The sequence below is a fragment of the Apium graveolens genome, chromosome 6 (genome assembly GCF_009905375.1).
Source record: "Apium graveolens cultivar Ventura chromosome 6, ASM990537v1, whole genome shotgun sequence".
In the NCBI taxonomy this organism is placed as follows: Eukaryota; Viridiplantae; Streptophyta; class Magnoliopsida; order Apiales; family Apiaceae; genus Apium; species Apium graveolens.
Window position 1 is genome coordinate 12258330 of NC_133652.1, and position 21579 is coordinate 12279908.

At 32.8% G+C, this 21579-nt stretch overlaps 4 protein-coding genes across 4 annotated transcripts; 1 reads left to right on the plus strand and 3 right to left on the minus strand.

Annotated features, from left to right (window-relative positions):
- Positions 1 to 2582: 2582 nt before the first annotated feature.
- On the minus strand, positions 2583 to 6084 carry LOC141667505 (putative WRKY transcription factor 4). Its single transcript, XM_074474031.1, has 4 exons — positions 5473 to 6084; positions 4069 to 4778; positions 3813 to 3971; positions 2583 to 3140 (listed from the first exon to the last, which is right to left on the minus strand). Exons 1-4 carry the CDS (start codon positions 5824 to 5826, stop codon positions 2858 to 2860), a joined length of 1506 nt encoding a protein of 501 aa, XP_074330132.1. The 5' UTR covers positions 5827 to 6084; the 3' UTR covers positions 2583 to 2857.
- A 6226-nt stretch (positions 6085 to 12310) lies between these two features.
- Positions 12311 to 16138, plus strand: LOC141666735 (transcription factor IIIA-like). The gene is made up of 7 exons (XM_074472902.1): positions 12311 to 12435; positions 13105 to 13275; positions 13553 to 13687; positions 14553 to 14838; positions 15054 to 15289; positions 15506 to 15649; positions 15765 to 16138. The coding sequence occupies exons 2-7, from the start codon at positions 13144 to 13146 to the stop codon at positions 15954 to 15956; spliced, it is 1125 nt and encodes a 374-aa protein (XP_074329003.1). The 5' UTR covers positions 12311 to 12435; positions 13105 to 13143; the 3' UTR covers positions 15957 to 16138.
- A 54-nt stretch (positions 16139 to 16192) lies between these two features.
- Positions 16193 to 18828, minus strand: LOC141666738 (eukaryotic translation initiation factor 5A-1-like). Its single transcript, XM_074472904.1, has 4 exons — positions 18706 to 18828; positions 16832 to 16956; positions 16650 to 16743; positions 16193 to 16500 (listed from the first exon to the last, which is right to left on the minus strand). Exons 1-4 carry the CDS (start codon positions 18718 to 18720, stop codon positions 16396 to 16398), a joined length of 339 nt encoding a protein of 112 aa, XP_074329005.1. The 5' UTR covers positions 18721 to 18828; the 3' UTR covers positions 16193 to 16395.
- On the minus strand, positions 18788 to 20607 carry LOC141666737 (cell division topological specificity factor homolog, chloroplastic-like). The gene is made up of 2 exons (XM_074472903.1): positions 20470 to 20607; positions 18788 to 19597 (listed from the first exon to the last, which is right to left on the minus strand). The coding sequence occupies exons 1-2, from the start codon at positions 20554 to 20556 to the stop codon at positions 18992 to 18994; spliced, it is 693 nt and encodes a 230-aa protein (XP_074329004.1). The 5' UTR covers positions 20557 to 20607; the 3' UTR covers positions 18788 to 18991.
- Positions 20608 to 21579: the final 972 nt, after the last annotated feature.

The window sequence follows — 21579 nt, forward strand, 5'->3', positions numbered from 1 at the left end:
AACACTATTATTTATATCTTTTAATAATATGATAAGTTGTATTTGTAGTTTATTAAGATAAGTATACTATATTTAGTAGCAGTTTAATAATTTAGTAGTTTATTAGATATATAACACTATTTATTTATTTTTGTAATAATCAAAATTAGGGAATTATCATTAAACCAAACCGTTGAACCAAATTATCTTTATTCCGGCTATTATAATATAGTATAGTATAGATAAGTAAACAAAAAAAAAGCTAAAATTAATAGAATAATACTAGGTGTAGAAGTATAAGATAACAAAAATAAAACCAAACTTAATAGAATCGTAATACATGTAGAATTATAATGCATATGGAAGTATAACATAAATAAATGGTGTAATAAAAAAATTAGTAGAATTAAAAGACATACACAAAAATAAAATTATAAGATATACATGTGAAACCAAAAGTTGGTGGTACCAAAAATTGGTGAAAGCAAAATTAATATTATCATTTAAAAAGGGATTTCGCTTATTAATAAAGGTTTTTAATATTTTTTGTTTCTTCTTTAATTACTTCTTCATTATATTATCATAAGCTTCAATTAGTAAATGAAATGTTTTGTTATTCCATGAATGATTTCACTTGTTTATATTGTTCGTGATAATGGGCTTGTTTGGCAATATACTTATAAGCCACTTATGGCTTATAAGCCCGTAACAGCTTATCGATGAGTGTTTGTCGACCCAACTTATAAGCTGAATTTACAACTTATAAGCTGATAAGTTGAAAGTTGGCTGTGACGTACTTTTTTCCAACTTATTTTCATTTTTTTCACTTTTTTCTAAAGTTTTGATTTTAAAATATAAATATTTAAATATTTTATAATTTAAGATTCATGAAATAAGATAATTGTAATTAATAATTATTTGTTTTAATTTATTTAAGTAAAAAAACTTCTGACTTATAAGTTAATTTATCCAAACACTTATAGAATTTATAAGTATTTATCAATTTATCACTTATTTCGCACTTAATCATTTTAAATTATAAATTACTTACTTTAAGATTTTCCAAACGGGCACAATATCACTAATCGTAAAGATCCCATCGACATAAATTATGATAGTGTCTAATATGTGATACATATAAATTCCTTGAATCTAAAGCTTTGATGAGTAAAAAAGGAATTTCAAAGACTAGAGAAAAAGAAACACCCGTGACTATATTTTGTTTCTCATGCCATCTTTATTTGGGTGTTGCTACTTGAAAGTTGAAGCTACCATCCATGATTCATTTATTTCTCCCGTGACCTGCTTTTCAATTTACTATTTTATTCAGATCTTGTGTTATAGCTTGTGTTACACATCCAGTATCTTGTGTTAGAGTACTTGTGATTATTTTTGCGTCCAGCCTAACTCATCTCATTTGTGATTATTTTTGCACTTGTTTATTTGTGTAGCTAATCAACTTGTTTTAACTTATTATATACATACCGTAATCGGTGAAGTTAGTTTCTATGGACTGATCTATTTCATTGCAGTTCTTGGAGTTCTGCAAATAAAATATAGTTTAAATTATTGTAAAATGTGTTATTTTTCGAATAATATTCTACAAATATCATAATTTTATTGAAAATCTTGCAGATTACATAGATTTTACGAGTCAAACGTTGCAAAATATATTATTGTACAAAACATGCTTAGTTTGCAAAAATATAAATGTTCATGTTGCAGAACATACATATTATAATTGTAAATATATGAGATTTGCATGATTTTATTGAAGTAATGATATTTGTGAAACATGTTTTGCAAGATAACACGTTTTAAAAGATATTTTATTTGCAGAATATAAATAAATTCCGAGAACTCCAATTAAAAGGTGGACTCCATAAAATTTTAATCTTGTTTGAATAAATTTATTTTTTAAATGTTTTTCTCATGTCCCAATTTCCGAAAATTTACTAAAAGGTTTGTGAAAAAAAATTCTTCTAATTTTTTCCCCAAAGAATAGGACAATAATGAAATAGGTCCAAAGACCTGAAAGCCCAATTTGGGCCAGATGGCGGATTGTTCTGTAATGTTGATGTATGGACATCACCTTGGGCCAACCCGTGAATGTCTAAACTTCGTGGTTGTATTGTCTTCTCCATATATTCATGAAAAATGCTTAATGCATAAAATGGGATAGAAAATTGTGCACGACATGTATTAAGTTTTAACGAAAATGAGCTTTCTATATTTACATAAATGACACCAATTAAAATATTTGGAACCCTGATCAGCCAAATTCATGCACTTGGATGGTCAAAAAAATTTGAATTAAATTACATGACTGTGATCAGAACACTTTAGATAACCATTCTATAAGAGATAAGAATGCAACTTAGCAAAAAAAAGAAGAAGATAAGAATGCAAAATTTGTACAGAAACTAAATATTGCTCATTTTAGATAACCCATTCTGTATTTCTAAGAGATAAGAATGCAAAATTTGTACAGAAGCTAAATATAGCAACTGAGCATGAGGGAGAAATTGTTGTGACGTGGAAGCAAAATAGAAAAAAAACAAGCATTAGATACCTGTTGATACACAATAAACAAAATGTATACGTAACAAAAAAGATACTATACATTAGTAATATTATAAGGTAGTAATTTACAAACAATCTTTTTACTTGCGTTCTTGTATATGTTTTTTTCCCCATCTGGTAGACCATATATTTTGTAGTATGTTCAAATTTTATGCAGTTTAAGCAAATGTCCCAGTCAAACTCAGAGCTTCGAAACTTGTAAAATAATTCATCACTAAAACAGCTTGTAGTAAACAAACAAACAAATCTTAAGCTTCAAGCTGTAATCTTTCCTGCATAATTTGTGTTGAAGGAACTATGTAGTTTGATCTTCTTTAAACCGTAGAACTCCCACTGACTGTTGATCATTGTTAGCAAACTCCATTCCTCTAGTTAAGGCATTTTTGTCGGCTATTACATTGCCTGGTTTTGAGAGTAGTAGATGACTGTTTGCTGTGCTGTGACTGCTGTTTTTAGCAGGAGGTACATCATGCTTATGCTTTCCTTCGTAGGTTGTTATGACGGCTTTAGGGTCACTGGCAGCTCTCTCGACATGTTTGCGCACATTGCAACCTGCACTAGTGCACTTGTAATAGCTCCTGTGAATAAACATTACAATTAAAAGAAAGGTGTTAATGCGCAGAGTAATCATGGAGTAAAGTCATGCTAAGTGATTGTCTAGTAAGTAAGAAATCACATATGAATTTCCAATTTTACTGCAGAAACTAGGTCCAATACTGGACTTTATAGCATTGATTAGAAGACGGGCAATAATGGGAGTTTACTTGGCAGAACATACGGGTCCAATGAGTGAGACATAGTATAGAAAAATGACAAAAGTATACAAAAGCAAGAAGACATCATTTGTTAAGTCCTGACAGGAAGAAATTTTCTTACTAGTCAAATGAGTTTGACAGAGTCCTTATGCTTTTAAAAAATTAAGCTCACATAATACAACAAAGACTACAACCTATGAAAACAAAACATTGTATCACATGTACGAGCTTAATCTCTGGCAACCTCGGGAGTTATAGTGTTCATGCCTAATATCCAACCCCGCTATAAACACATAATTAATTAAGGAAATGCCATTATAGCATTAGATTTTCTAAATTCATACTCATAAGTAGCAACAACCTCGAAGCAATCATGAAATGTTTATGAATTAGAAAATTAAATTACTAGATTTTATTATTAAGGATTCTTTTCTATAACTTGTGTACCACAATTATTTCTTCATGATGTCAACGGAACCATGAGAAAAGTTTTACCTTGGATAAGGATTTCCTTTGACAACTTTCTGACCATACTTTCGCCACCTAAAGCCATCGTCTAAGAGATCAACTTCACTTGTTGTTTGAACAACTATTCTAGGTTCTGTGACTGTCCGATGAGATGCTGCAGATTCTAAAACTCTGACCTCTGTAGGCCTGCCAAATTTTATACAAACCAGAAGTAATACTTAGTACAATGGAAGCATTAATCATTATCAATGCCAATTGCTACACATAAGTAAAATGATGTTACCTTCTCTTTGCTTCGGGTTCATCTCCATTCCTCTCAAACACTCTAGGTTTAGAGTCGGTCACTTCCTCGCTGTCACTTGAACCTGACAACTGGTCATGTGTAGCTAGGCTTAATTCTTGATCCTTAGAAGATAATGGATAGGCTGACTTTTCATCATTCAAGTTCCCAGTTTGGTGATCTGATAAGAATCCAGTGTTGCGATGAAAAGCCAAACTTTCATTTGAAATTCCTGCATCTCTTCCACGCTTGTTTGACTGTGGTGGCTGATGGTTGTGCTGGCCTTTATAAACAATCTCAGTTACTTGGCCATCAAGAGCACGCTCAACAATCTTCTTGACTGGACAAGTTGTATGCGTGCACTTGTAGTAACTTCGTGGATATTCACTTCCCTTAACATGCTTCTGACCATATTTTCGCCAGTTATACCCATCATCAGCAGGCTTGTCAACAGTGAAAGAAGAAGGTTGGGACCTCATATCAGAGTGAGATAACTCTGATGATTGCTTCACAAGACTGTGATCTGGCACTGAAGAAAGCATTTGTTGGTATGCGGATGTATTGGAAACTGAGGCTGTAAACTGTTGGAAAGATGCAGCTGGAGCTGCTGACGAAGAAGGATAGTCTAATTGGTTTTGTGGCTGGGAATGTGATTGTAAAGCCTGAACTGTAACTTGTGCTAGCGCCTGCTGGTGAGACGTCCCAAAAGCACCCTATTTTAGAATAAATTAATTAGTCTGTGAAATAATAGTTGCAATAGTGAAGCTTACTTCATAAAAATTGTATCACACTAAAAACATGCATAATTTGAATGTTGTTCTTGTACATATCATGACACAGTGCAGATACTTAGAACCAAAGAGGCAATAGTCCAATTCACACTAGAAATCTCTGTTTAAAAAGTAATAGTAGGTAATCCAGTTCAGGAATTGGATGTGGACTTCCCTCTTGACAACTTAGGTGACATTCCTTAACAATCTCCTCCTTGCTAACATATTCCGAGACTAGGACCACTCTTATAGTGTGACCAACTCCCCTCTTCAGAACACGCACAAGATCGTTGTAATCAAAGTTCGACAGTGATATTAGTATACCGAAAAATTAAATTACGATGAACTTCCTCACACTTCTTATAAGACCCAACTATATCTAATCACAATCTTATTTGTTCAAGTAACACAAATAGAGCAAAATTAAAATTTCTAAAAACGATAATTACTTCTTTCACATAAAAACTCATAAGAGGACCATGTGACCAAATATAACAATAGGCAATAGTTAAATTCAACTAAGCTTTGAATTAACTTGCACCACTTAACATACCAAACATCATATACAATATGCTCAAACCAATATATCACCATTTCAAAGTTTAACAACACACACATAAGATATATAATATTATACCTGATTGGCTGAGAATAAGCCAGGAGAATCAAGCAAGCAAGCAGGACTCAAACCAGGAGGAATAGTAAACATGGACGGCTGAGTGACCGCCAAACCAGCCGGCCGGTTCATCTTAAACCGGGGATCACCACCGGAATCCTCACCACTGACCGGAGCCTCCACAGCTCCGGCAAGCAATTGCGAAAACGATCGACAGTCCGAGTAAGGATCATTCTCGCTAAAAAAACTCGAAACCAAAGTCATCGGACCAGGACTCACCGTAGATGCACCGGCGAACAAACTTTCAACGGCGGAGCGTGGAGGAAGATTGAGCATCGGTCGCCGGAGCGAAGTAGATTCCTCGTTTTTATCCATATATATAAATAAACAAACTATGCAGTAGAATGAATATTATTATTGTTTTTATTGTTATTGTTGCTGTGGTCGTATGTATATGCGCATCTTTGTTCTTGTTACACAACTACAACAAAGTAACAAAAGGAAACATAAACTGAGGGAGTTGAAAATGTTTGTGTGTATGTGTGTAAGAAGGAACAAAGAACAAAACAATCTGGTTTTATTTTATGTGTTGTGTTTTACGTTTGGGAAATATGAGGGAGGAGGAAGCAGTAAAAAGGGTGGGGAAAAAAAGTCCACGGAAGTAGATACGAAAAGCTAAAAAGGCTAAGCCGTGTAGTTTTCGTACTATCCTATCCTCCTCTCTTTTGTTAAGGCAGCGTTATGTTATTTTTTAAAATATTGCTATATTCACCAAACCGTATATAAAATTTTGCACAACATAATATGAGGTAAATTTTAATTAAAATAAGTTAATTTACTGATCAATTATTTTTTGTTGTTTTTTGTTTTTTTATGACTAATTTTATCTACGTGAATACTTTTATATAATATTATATTGGGTGTTTGCTTTAGGAGTATATTCGATTCAGATTTTAATAGATTATTACGGATCTCGTAACGGATTGTTGCAAATTTGATTCACAATTCTAAACTATTTTAGATGTAAGACATATTTAGAATTTTTTGACAATCCACGCGTATTCCTGTAAAATATTTTAGATGTAAGACAAATTAAGATTTTTTTACAGAATTATCAAAATCTCATAAATTTTGACAAGATTTAGAAAAAATTCATGAATGTTTGAACCCGGCTAAACTTTAATAAGTTTATAAATTCTAATTAAATACGCTAAAGTTTGAAAATTTATTTAGAAATCCTAATTGAGATTTTTTTTTGATAAATTACATCTCATTGTTTTTCCATGATAAAAATATAAAGTTAATTTTTATTCATTAAAAAGTCAAAAAAAACAAATAAAAGTATTTATTTAAATAAAACTGCAAAGCCGAACTTAACTTTTTTTTAAACGAGCAGAGACGAGCCAAGTTTAATAACCGAGCTGAAAATGATGTTCAAAGCCCGACTCGTTTATAACGAGAACGAGCCGAACACGAGTTTATTTACAAACAATCGAGTTGTGTCAAACTCAAGCCGAGTCGAGTTGTGCACTATTAATTCACATATATTTTTCAATAGACCAAACTTAAAGTAAAAATTTAAAATTTTACAAATTGTATCGAGGTCAAACACTAGTTTTATCTTACAACTATATACACACATACCCTCTATACTTGTTTCTTAATTTATATCATTTTATTTTTTAAGAAGAGCTTTAGGAATATATTATATTTTATTTTAAATTATTGAGACATTCGTAACTTCAAAAATCGTACATTATTTTTTAAACTGTCAATGTCGAAATTTTATTATAATGTGTTTTTACAAAAATTTAGTTTATGTAAATTTCAAGTTATTTAATTGTGTTTTTGAAAACGTGAATAATTAGATATGAATATATCATGATAACAATGTTTGGTAGTTTTCTTATAAAAAAATGAAGTGTTAAATATATAAAAATAAACAAAAATTCTAAAAGTATTAAAATTATTAATTAATGATGAAAAATATTCTAATAAAAATATTTAGGTGATTACTGATAATGTATTATTTGTAATATATGTAAATTTTATCAGAGACGAGTCGAGTTACCTAGTTCGAGCTAAACGAGCCGAAAACAAAGAAGACAAAGATTTTGGCTTGGCTCGTTTACTCATGTGAACTCATATATGTTCAAGACCGGTTCACTTAAAAAAACGAGCTGGGCCGAATTAATTTAAATAAGTCGACCTCAAATTTTATTTACGAACACCTCTGCTCATTTGCCAAACTATTTTGAAATGAAGTAAACAGTAAAAAAGATAAGTGAAAACTAATTTTGACGTTGATATTTAATGTTTAAGTTGAGATCGTATGTTAACGCAAAGTAAAAAATGGTGAACAGGGATAATGTGAACAGGGATAAAGAAAGTGAATATAAGTTACGGAATAGTCAACATCAATAACGGAAAATATAACTTTAAAGCTATTAAAAATAAAAAGATTAAAATTGCCAAAAAAAATATTGGGACAGGAGAAATTATTGGGAGGTGGGTGTCCTCAATTTGCTTCAAAAAAATAAAATATTTTATTATTCAAATTTAAAATGAGAAATATTTGGAATATATTATATAGTATTAGATATATTATATATTACCGTGTCTCCCATTTGTTTACATTTGAGTTGCGTACGGAGATTAAAATATAATAAAATAGTAGAAAAAGTTAAAAAAGTGAGTAAAACACTGATATCACTAAATATTATATGTATAAAGTGTGTAGAGTGAAAAGAAGTAGGGGGTGTACTTATTTTTTATATTCAAAAATTTTTCATATTTCTAAAAAATTTTGAAATATAAAAAATTGGAAGAGATATATTAAAATAGAAAAAATATAAACAAATGTGTGAGACAGAGGAAGTATTAGATTTAATACCTGCACAAAATTTGTAGCGTGTGTATTGAATTGGGTGTTTATTTTATAAAAATAATAATGTAAGGCAATAAAATCGTGCACAACTGTAAACTGTGCGTATTGCCTGCACGACGAGCTGCAAGAATAATTATCCGTATATTTTTTGTCGATGAACGTGTTTTGAAAGTTATGTTGATCAATTTTATATAGAATTCGAACACTTGGCACGGATGTAGTGACATATTCTATTTTTTATATTTAAACCAAAGGCTGTAACATAGATACGTCTGGGCTTGATTAAAAATAAATTGCTGAAATACTTAAAATATTACTCTCATCAGTAGGTGCAGGCCAACCCTAGAATCAACGGCAATCCGAAATAATACAGCTCAAGTCAATTTGGAATCCAATCATACCACTCCCATGAGTCCTCAGTAGATTGTATCTTGGGGTTAAAAGTATAAGGGAAATGGTTAATTCTTAGCCCTCACGTAATAATTAATCAAAAGTGAGGGGTTATTTTGGATCCAAAAATTGGATATAAAAAATTTGTTTTGTCAAATTTATAGCATATTTCATTAATAATATGAAAAAAAACTTAATCGGAACAAATCCTCAATTGATCATACAACCAGGTTAAAAAATAAATAGAAAAACTAAATAATTAGCCTCTTTGTTTCCGGAATGCTTAACTGACTGAATAAAAATATTCTGAAAATTAAAAATGAAGATAATGGTTTCTCGAGCGATCCAGTCTGCATCTCCACCGAACACAATAGTTTCACAATTAACCCTCACATTAATTCCATGGACAGTACAATGTTCAGAGGACTCAGTTGCAAAATCTGAGAGGACACTCGTGTTATGAACAAAAATATTTTGTGAGAGGTGAGCACATGCGATTTTCACTACCGTTCCAAAAGCACCCCAGCTATCTACCTGCCGTACACCAGCTATAAACCTGCCGAAAATGTTGTTGATGCGAGATATCCAGATCTCCCAATATACCGTAAAATCCATTTTCAACACATCGCATAAATCGAGACATATCGCACAAAGCGAGACAATCAAACACATAAATAACAACTCAATTAAACGAAACGAAAAAGAACCGAATTTTTGAACAAAATCCGATATTTATTGAAAGAAAGTTAAAAACAAATGATAAAAATGTTATATGGATGAAAAGAGAGGATGTAGATAGATATGAAGATAGGTAGAAAGGGTGAAGAAGGAGGTATGATAATTAGGGTTAAAGAAAAATGGGGCGGCTGACTCTCATCGAGAGAGAGAATTAGGGTTTTGGAGTTGGTTACAAGTTACAATTGGATATAAAAATTAATTATAAAATGATGTGTCAAGAATGATATGTGATATTGATATAAATACATGAAAATTTTATTTAGTAACCGCATAATAATGAATTAAACATATTTTAAAATTATTTTAGAAATTTGATTTTTGGGTAAACAATATAAGTGCATAACCATTTATTTGAGAGTAGTGCTAGTTTTCCAAAAAATTCTCCCCAAAAATTTTACCAAATTATATGACAAATACATAACATAATGAATGTCGGGTCTGATACTATATTTAGAAAAGTTGATATCTATTACATGACATATCAGTATTTGGGGAAATTATTGAACAAAAAATTTGGGAAACGTATCAATTCTTTTTATTTTATTTTTTACAAATCATTAACATTATCCGACAAATATAAAGATGAGCCATAACTGAACCAAGACAGTAATCTTTACTACTTGATCAACGAAATCATTTTTTTGTAATTTACCGTTCATTATATCCCATATTTATCCACTTTAACATACTTTTTTTTCTTTAATTACATGTGTGAGCATAATACAACATTTAATTATTCAACATGATTTTTGGACACGTTTGTTTCACAAAGTTTATAAAAAACTAACTCTATGTTTAACGTGATTTATCGAGAAAAATGCAAAATTAACCCAAGCCTTAACTAAAAATGACCCAAAATGACATGTTATTAAAATTTAATGCATGTACACTTAAATATTCAATTTAATTTAACTTCAAATAAATTTAATCTAACTTAAAATCATTATTTTATTTCGCTCGATTAGTCACAACTACTTGTCGACTAATCGAGCAGCAGAGCTCGACATGAAACCTCGACTAGTGTTTTGTAACTCTTTCGGGCAACTTGGCTTCGACTGATTGACTGGATCGATTAGTCGGGGCGACTAGGAGACCCAGTCGAACCACTAGTTTATAAATTCAAAATAAACAAATAACCCAATTACAAAAATAGCCCTTTAAATAATCGAATCTCTTTAAAACAAAAGCCCAGTCAAGTCCATCATTTTCTAACTGCCTCCACTCGTCTCCATTATTCTCTGGTCGAAGCATGCATGTGTATATATAAAGTTATAATATACACACAAACATGTATGTATATATACATGTAGTTATACACTTATATTCACATTTAGGTCAGTATCACATACTTACACTTTGTTATTGTAAATTGGGCTATGGCAGATGGCTGATCAAACTAATGATCATGCCTATGATACGTTTAACGTCCCTAAATAGAAGGCTAAATGAAATGATTCTCGATGAAAACACGGATTTTGGCCTGATTTAAATATTAAGATTATGATATAATGCCATCTTTACAAGAAAAATATGTGTTTGAGGTTAGAAGATTGAAACATACATATATCATATATTTATATATCTCAATATATATATATATATTTATATTTATATTTTTGCACCTTGTCGACTAATATCGACTAATCTACGACCAATCACGACTCGAATTGTTGGACACCCTGATAACCCGACTTACCGACGTAACAACCATTCTCAAAATTGATCGGTTTATAAATAAAACCACGTCTTGAAGCCCGAAAAATTGAGAAATTCAGTAACTAATCATTTATCGTATTCAAAAATTATTTTCGTATAGATACAAACTCCTTCGACATAATATTCTTATATATATGAAGACCTGTGCCTCGCACATGTTTTTACGCTAGTTTAATTTAAATTTAAATAAATTTAATTTGACTCAAAAGCATTGTGTTACTTCGCTCGATTAGTCGCAACTAATCGTCGACTAATCGGGCAGTCGAGCAGCAGAGGTCGACATGAAACTTCGACTGGTGTTTTGTAACTCTTTCGGGCGACTTGGCTTCGACTGGTCGACTAGTCGGGTCGACTGGAAATCCGGTCGAATGACTGGTTTATAAATTCAAAACAACAAACAACCCGGTTACAAAAGTAGCCCTTTAAGTAATTTAATATCCTTAAAACAAAAGCTCTATCGACTTTATCATTCTCTAACTACCTCCATCGTTCTCCAGTCGAAGCATGCATGTGTATATATACAGTTATATACACACAAACATGTATATGTATATATATAGCTATATACTTATATTTAAACTCTATTTACACAGTACCCCAATAACACATTTAGATCAGTAGCACATACTTACACTCCGTTCTTATGAATATTAGTGTGGCAGCTCAAATTATCGATTCTGCCTATTACCCGTTATACGGCCCTAAATGAAAGACTAAATCAAACGATTCTCAATGAAATACGGATTTTGGCATGATTTGAATATTAAGATTGTGGTATAATGTCATTTTTGCAAGAAAAATACGTGTTCGGGGTTAGAAAATTAAAACATACATATATCATATATTTATATATCTCAATATATTTATAATTTTATACCCTGCCGACCAGTGTCGACTATGACTAGTCGTGACTCGAATTGTCAGACACTCAATAGACTCGACTTAACAACATGCTCAAAATTGATCTGTTTATAAATAAAACTAGTCCTGAAGCCCGAAAATTCAGAAATTCAGTAACTAATGTAATGTGGTCCGTAATGGGCCTATGCCACAAGGGACTTACCGGTCAGATACATGTAGGCTCGCCTAGCATTTATTAATCAAATTAAATATCCTAGCCCAGCCCACCAACTACGCTGTCATGTCCAGTATCATGATTCATATATTAATATCCACTTGTCTCACTCTATCTGTATGCTTGTCTTTTAGGGCTTCTCCACCCGATCAATCCGTACAACTCATCACTGCAATTTGTAAGTTCAATTAATCATTTCTGTCTACTTGATTTCGATTATTTGTTTATATTATATATTTTCTGTTTAAGAATCGAGATTTTAATTAATCAATTTGACTTTTGCGCTTAAATTTACATTAAGTTAGTAATGATGTAATAAGAATTGTTTATTTTATAGAGAATTAACAAAAAATGAATAAGTATGATGAAATAGGAACATAAAATGTCATCAGTTTTTGCTTGTGTTTGGCATCTGATCCACCTGATCGAATTGTACTGTTTTCGAGAATATGATGAGAAGCTTTCGTTTAATGTAACTAAACTTTCATTTGCTAATTACCGAATGCTGATGCCAATTACTTATTGTGTGTCTATCTCTTAGCACTTATCTGTGATTGCTCCACAATGGCAGTGTTAAACTCTCGAAGCTGGATTTGATGAGTGTATATAATTAAAGAGTGTAGCATTGTAGCATTACGAGAAAATTGTGTTTGTAGGAGTATGTTTATGCTACACTTTGTTTATAAGCCCTTTTCATACAGTAGATTGTTATTTATTTTTTTAATCCCGAGAAAGAGAACTGTTATTTGGTATGCCGGCGTAACTGAAATATTTCTGTTGTATATCAGATGAACAATCATTTCTGTTATGTTAATTGAATATCCAGCTGATCATTGATCAATATCAGGTTCTATTATTACGGGGTCTGAGCTTTCTTGGATTAGAGATGGAGGTAGATGGTACTGAAAAGAAAGAAGGGCCGATATTTAGAGATATCAGAAGATACTACTGTGAATATTGTGGTATTTGTCGCTCTAAGAAGTCTCTCATCTCCTCTCATATAGTATCTCACCACCAGGTATAATATTTTTTATCTTCGTCTCTGTATCATCGAGTGTATAGTTATATGGAAATGGAGAATTCAGCCCCTTTTACTAGAAACATGAATTGTAGCTTTGTGATGCATACTCAAATTGAATTTTAAACACTATAAAACTAGCTTACATTATCTAAATTGTTTACACCAAATTGTCTATTTGGTTAACTTGTAATTATTTTGTATCAAATGCCCTTGAAGGTTGATTCCATGAGCGCACATATTCACTAAATTTCTTGTGCAATTTTGTTTTTATTAGGATGAAGTGAATGAAAGAACGGCAGATGAGAATGAGGAAAAAGAGGGACTAAAGTCCAATACATGTGATGAATGTGGTTTAAGTTTCCAAAAGCCCGCTCACTTGAAACAGCACATGCAAAGCCATTCCCTTGAGGTACAACCCTGTTACCTTGTTTATAAATACACCATCACATCGTCTCAACTTTGGAAAATTGTTTGTATGATATTATCCATTGTATGTATACCTTTTTCTGTTATGTATTTGTGTCCTGAATTTGGTCATAATGATGTCAGATCTTTTATATTTTTCATTGCTTGTGCAATACTAGCAGCATTAACAAATGTAGAGCTTGGTTTAAGCTACTTTTTTGTGCTTAGTAGGCACTGGAATATATTTGATTGCTCTGTTTTTGTTTAATGTTCCATATTCACATCAGTTAAAAGGAATAAATCTTGCAGGGTTATAAGTTGCTTCGAGTAATGGAAATAAATTTGAACATGTCACGTGAAGCATTGGATCCCACAGAAGAACTCCAAAATGCGAGAGGCATTAGCATCTACCTTGAATGGATTAGTATCAGGCAGGGGGACCTCCTGAGAAGCTCCATCAAGTGAGCCTCAGTCACGTGCAGTTTGTTTCTTGAGGTTTCAGTGACTTGTGTTTGTTTTTGTAGAAGTGTTGAAAGGAATAAATTTTGCAGGTTTATGAGTTGCTTGGAGTAATATAAGTTATTTCGAATGTTTCGCGTGAAGCATTGGATCCCACAGAAGAACTCCAAAATGCAAGAGGCATCATCATCTACCTTGAATGGATTAGTATCAGGCAGGGGGACCTCCTGAGAAGCTCCATCAAGTGAGCCTCAATCACGCACAGTTTCGTTCTTGAGGTTTGAATGAGTTTGGTTTGTTTATGTAAAACTTCTCTATTTGCTAAATATTGTTTTTATGTAAAACTTTAACGCTCAAGTAACCCTTAAGTTTGACATTAGTTACATTGATGTGATAACTTTATATTGCAGAGACCATTTACGTGCCCAATAGATGATTGCCATTCCAGTTACAGAAGGAAGGACCATTTGAACCGTCACCTTCTGCAACACCAAGGGAAACTTTTTGAATGTCCGTCCACAGATTGCAACAGAAGATTTACGATTCAGGGTAACATGAAAAGGCATGTAAAGGAATTTCACAATGGTTCTTCCCCTTTTGATGTAGAGGCTCCGAAAGAATATATATGTCCAGAACCTGGGTGCAGGAAGGTTTTTAAGTACGCGTCAAAATTGAGAAAGCATGAAGATTCACATGGTAAACACAATTTTCCAGCCTTTTGTGTAGCCTTCTTCTCTAAATTTTCTACTATTATATATTGAAGATCTAATATGCTGTACTTTTATCAAATTTCCGGGTATCACGGCACTATTGTGCATATATTTTTCAGTTCCTTTTAGTTTCTTTGTATTGGTTATTTGCTTTGTCATATTTGTTGGAATTTGCTTCTGAGGGATATATTTGAATTGCAGTTAAGTTCGAGTCATCGGAAGCATTCTGTACGGATCCTGGCTGTATGAAATGTTTTACCAATGAGCAGTGCTTAAAGGCTCATATTCAGTCTTGCCACAGGCACATTTCTTGTGATTTTTGTGGAACAAAGCAGCTGAAAAAGAACATCAAGCGGCACCTCCTTACACACGAAGTTAAGCCTCAATCTGAGAGGATAAAATGCAGCATCAGTGATTGTCTACACACCTTCTCATCTGTAAGACTTCTTATGAGCAAGAGCAGTTCATATTTCTTGTTTGTATTCATGATTGGTATTTTGTTTAGTGAAGATCATCTTTGTCTTGATTGGGAGCAAACTTTCTGAGGAAAAATAAGTTAGAGTAACTCGCTTTATCAAGGATGATATAGCAAAGTTTAATGGATGTTATTGTGGTGAACTCCACTGAATTATATCACTTGATCCTAACTGCAGAAATCAAACCTCAGTCAACACATGAAAGCTGTGCATTTACAGCAAAGACCTTTTGCCTGTAGCATTTATGGATGTGGCATGAGATTTACGTTTAAACATGTGAGAGACAAACACGAAAAATCTGGATGCCACCTTTATATTCAAGTATGTTTGTCGCTGCGCTTTTCTTTCCATCCGTTTCACTAAGTTTTAGCGGAAATATATTTAAAAGAGATTTGTAAATATTAAAATGACGTTTATCTGATTGTTTACTGTGCAGGGTGATTTTGTGGAAACCGATGAGCAGTTTCGATCGCATCCTAGGGGTGGAAGGAAAAGGGTGTGTCCAACTATAGAGGCGTTTATGAGCAAGAGGATAGTTCCGCCATCACCAGAATCAGGTTCCATTATAGATCAAGGGCCTGATTACAACTCATGGTTGCTTTTATCAGAGAATCATGCACGGACATGATGTTGCGCAGCTCTTTAGCCTTGCAACATGCGAGTCTATTGTGGAGTTTTGAATGATTTAGAACCTGTACATCGATCTATGTAACAGCTCTACCAAAAATATATTTTGTGAGTAATGTATCAAATCATATATCAATATTGGTAACATATATGCATCAGCTGGAATAAGTGGCTTCTGTATCAGTATTCAGTATTGTGCCTAAAATGTTGATCAGCTTGAACGTGTAACCAATGAGTAATGACCAAAGTAATGGATATTTATTTGATATTACTACCTTCGTTCAAACATCATTCAAATGGTAATCAAACCAAACAAAATATAAATCAAGCTCGATAAGTGAATTTCAATTTTCTGGATATAGGATGCGCTCGTGCCCACCATAACTCTTATTCTAAACTTCATGAAAATGGTGGCACATATTAGGGATCCTACACATTTGTCAGTTAATTGAGGTGAAAACCTTGATGTCGATGATCTGCTCCTCTCCCATGGCAGAAAGGACAGTAAGACGTACGTCTTTCCCCTCCGCGAATCCACCCTTGATCTGTTTCAAATCTCATGTTAGATTAAAAAAACCTTCAAGCATAGACGGGCTCAAGATACATTAGAGATATCGATAGCATATAACCTTTGATTACAACATAAACTTAAACAGGAGAGCCTACAAGCGTATAAATTATGAAATACACATACCGGTGAAAGAAGATTTATGTCATATTTAGATACTCGCGAGTCCATCCTCGGATATGTTAATTTGTTGATAGCCAGCTTGGTTGACATAAGGAACCTGTAATCCGACGACAATTCTTCCTAAAAATCAGATTATAGGAGGCCGGAGTAAAATGTAGATGTGTAAAGGACGGGATAAACCATACCTCAAAATGTGTGAAGCTAGAACATTTTCTTCGTAAATTTTCCCATTGAAGATGTCTTTGGCAATAAAGTGATATTTGGCATTACCGTGCTTTCCTATCCTAATAGCTTTGACCTCGGTAGTAATCTATAATACTCAAAGCAAGAGGTAATACCATAACGATCAGGGACGGAACCAGAATTTTTTTTTGGAGGGGCGATATATACACCAAAACTTTTGAAGACTGAATTTTTTTGAGACATTCTAGATTTGCAAGAACAATAGTACGAATTTATGTGTATGAAACCTTAAAATATATAAGATTTGTGAATATATTTGGGAGGATCATAAAGATTTAGATATTTATGGGGGGGCAAAGATTTTGATCATCTCTGTCTTTGATTGGAAGCAAATTTCTAAGGAAAAAAAACTTAGAGCAACTCCCTCCATCAAGTGTGATCAAGCAAGTTTTAATGGATGTTATTATGGTGCAACTCCACTGAATTATATTTTGGTTGTTAATCACTTAATCCTAACTGCAGAAATCAACCCTCGGTCATCACACGAAAGCTGTGCATTTGCAGCAGAGACCTTTTGCCTGTAGCATTCATGGGTGTGCAATGAGATCACGGTCAAGCACGTGAGAGACAAACACGAAAAATCTGGATGAAACTTTTATATTCAAGTATGTTTTTTTGCTGCGCTTTCTTTTCTTTCTGTAACCCTAACTTTTGTTACTCTGATCACCAGTTTCGATCCTAGGGGTGGAAGAAAGGGACGTTTATGAGGAAGAGGACAGTCTCGCCATCACCAGAATCAGGTTCCGTTATTTGTAGATCAAGGGCCTGATTACAACTAAAAAAATTACTCAACATAACTAAAAGAAAATCAAACTAGCCGATTTAAATAGGATGAAACTTGAGAGGGTCACCTAATACAACTATTATTCATACCAATATTATGTTATTCAGTTTCAAACAACAATATTAAGTACTAATAACTTAATTTCAATAACTTTATAAGACCGTTCAATTGCAAATTATTTACATTTACTAATAATAAGGAGATATATTGTACAAGTAAATTGAATTCAAATTTGGGATGTATACATACAAATTTGTGGTCAAATGACAATGCAGATGATTTTATTAGATAAGGCACACTTGCTTTGGAATCTACTTTTCAATATCGAAAAGGAAAATGTGCTAATAATGTCAAAAAGAAAAAAGAATCAACATCCAAGCATTGGAGAATGAAGATCAAGATCAGCAATATATTCTAGAGTTACAAGCGGTATGAAAACGAGTTTCAAAACCAGAGTGCAGTTGACAACTCCATTCTGGTGAACTTCTGACAAAAAAAATATGACACAAAACAAGCTCGACTACTAGAATCGTTTGTGCATTTCTGTAATGCATATTAATGGTCAATCCACTCCCCCCCCCCCCAAGAACAAAATTGTGGGAACATGGCTCCGCAATGGTTACAAGTAACATCCGGAGGTCGAGGTTTGAGAATCATGAAATAACGTAAACAATGATTTTCATAAAAAAATGACTACAATTGAAGAAACTCAGCTTTTCTAAACCTTCCAGAGCATTCCTGAATTATTATGACTTGCCAATACATGTTGTAAGTGTAAGTATACTCTGCCTTGAGCTGCAACTAGCGAGGGATGACCTAAACTTACTAAAAAATGTTGCAAGTCAATTTGCAACTCGATAAAACTAAACTATTTCAAGTTAACTTGATAATGCAATCAAACTTGACTGTAGTACTTGTCAAGTTCATACTTATTAGAATTAGAAGCGGGGGCAATTGAGCAACATTTAGAAAGGAAAAAACTGCATTCAGTTACAATTTCCACTACAAAGTAACATCTTAGAATGTACGTACCTGCTGCAGTGGCATAAATATATAAAAACCTCAACTTGGATGTCCGATCGCCACTGGTCCATGGACAATACATTATACCTTAAATTTATTAAGTAGAACGTAGTTGTCACTTTTGAGAATAAGATAATATATTCGCTGAAAAAACACCATTATTTACAAAGTTAAAAGTGTTCTAGAGCATCAGCTAAATTACAAACATATCTGGAGAAGTCACCATCGCTTGGGAATAATCCTATCTTTCCCGTAGAATTTTTTAGGTCTTTTTAGCCTTCTTCATTTTTATGATTTAGAATCTGAATTCATTTTCATCTGGAACATAAAAATCAAACTTGACATCAACAGAATCAGAAGTTTCACCAGAGTCTTTGTATTCAATATTTGTGATTGTACCAGTTTCATCATCTTCTTGATATTGTGGTTTTACTCGTCGTACAGGCACTGTAACCGAATAAATGGTCCCAAGTGCAGCATCAGTAGAAACACTCAGCTCAACTTTATCTTGGGACTCAATTTCCACAAAATCTGATAGAGCCCCCACTATATTGCTCACAATTTTTTGTTTTGCCTCGTCACTAACTGCGCATCGGTCAGAGAAAAGAATCATCTGCAACCGCTGTTTAGCAATATTTGCATTAGACTTCCTTTTTGATGCAGGCGATGGGAATATTAATTTCCACGCTAGGTTTAGACGTTCAAAGAAACTCATGTTTACGGCATTAAGTAAAAAGCTCTCAGCTTCTTGAGTGATGGAACTTGAGGACACCTCATATTCACCATCAATACTAAAAGATTGTTTAGAATTGCAAGCAACGTTATGACTGTTAAAAAGAGGCCGCCTATATGTACCTCCAGAACCATTCATTCCTCCATCCAGAAAACCACTACATTCCACCTAAAGATAAATTGCCATAACAATAAAATTATTCTTATATGAATCTATAAAGTAAAGACATGATACTCAGATAGAATGTGTGTCACCTTTATTTCGTATTCATAACAAACCATATTAACAATAACAAGCCTTATCACTAACAAATAGTGGTAGAACTAGCAGTCCGAAACAGCAAGAGCCAGGCAAAATAATAGCTAGTTTCCGTATGTCAGCTGAGCTTAACATTCTTTTACTAGTAACTTTTAACAACAGCTTAGGTTAGCCCCTCTCTTTTTTTTGGTAATTAATTACACACCAACACATCATAGTCAAACTCTTGACCTCTCGGTAGGGGGGCAAGAGCTCAACCACTGCACCAACCTTTGTTGGCAGGCTAGCTCTCTCTTTGGTTCCGCAATTACTAATAGCCTTTAACATTCTTTTACTAGTAACCTTTAACTACAACTTAGGTTAGCCCCTCTCTTTTTTTGGTAATTAATTACACACGGGCACACCAAGAGTCGAACTCTAGACCTCCGCAAGAGCTCAACCACTGCACCAACATTTGTTGGAAGGTTTGTTAGCCCCTCTTTGGTTCCGCAATTACTCACAAAACACTACATCCACACATGTACCATTTTATTTTATTTAAACTTTCAGTATATGAATTTTAATTATTTGATAGGTAATTAGGATTCTGCAATACTAATAACATATCTATATCAAAACATAAGCAAAATTGAAGTACATAGTATACTACTGTGTATGTGTGGCCATTTGTTCATAGTTTTCATCATGTTCATTTCATTGGAATTCAAGTATTTGAAGTTGATGATAATAACACACAAAATTGAATAAACAAACATATATATATATATATATATATAATATACCTTGGAGGGGTGCAAAAAGTTGACAACGGAGCTGGAGGGGTAAGGGCGTAAAGATGCAGATAACATAAAATGTACAGACATCGCCATTTTATCTGTCTAAATTCTAATGCCTTTGCTTGTAATAGTTGCATGTTGAACTAGTAACTAGTTAAGTTGTTGTTACAGCCCTATTGGTTTTAAATTATTGCAATGCGGCCCAGCACCAGGCCCAAACATGAAAGCACACTCGCTTTTGCTTTCAAATCTTGTTAAAAATAAAATATGTCTCGTTAATTATTTAACAAAATTGGATAATAATATGTACGCTGTGAGTAAAATTAGACCTGGATAAATAAAGATTATTAAGCGGAAAATAATTGTTATTTGTTGAATTGTTTAATTATTAAATTTAACTTGAACCATCCATTATCCGTAGTCCCAGCCAGATTGAAATATTTTAATCACCCAACGATGTGACTGAAAACTAAACACATCCCTTTTTTTGTTGAACCGAAAGTTCAAATTTATATGATTTGTGTAGACCGAAGGAATTACTGTGTGGAGTACTTAAATATAATTTTATTAAAATAATATTCTCGGTACAGGTAAATGGTAATAGTATCTGGTTATCGATGACGAAACTAGGGGCAAGGGCAATGGGGGGCTTCAGATCACCCTATCTCCAAAATATTACTCGGTGAGTACATACTACTGCTTCTAAGTGCTTTGATCGCATAATTAGAATAATATTTTTTAATTTTTTATTTTTATAAATAAAAATATATAACTAAAACTTTAATTTAGAAAAGAAAAATTTTAAAAAATATTATTTTATTTATACGGTCAAAGGATTTAGAATTGTGTGCAAGAAAATTAAACGATATATAAAAAAACAAAGGAAGTAATATAATTTTTGTTGACCCCTTCTAAATTGTACTCCGTTTGTGATTCGTCTTATTCTATTTTATACACAATTTTTATATTTTCAATATTTATTTTAAGATTAATATAAATTATACTTTTATATTTTATTTTAAATTTTTTTTCTTTTTTTTGTATTGAGCTTTAAATATTAATTTTTTATTTACAAGAAAAAATTTCGTAAAATAATTTATGAAATTATACTTTAAA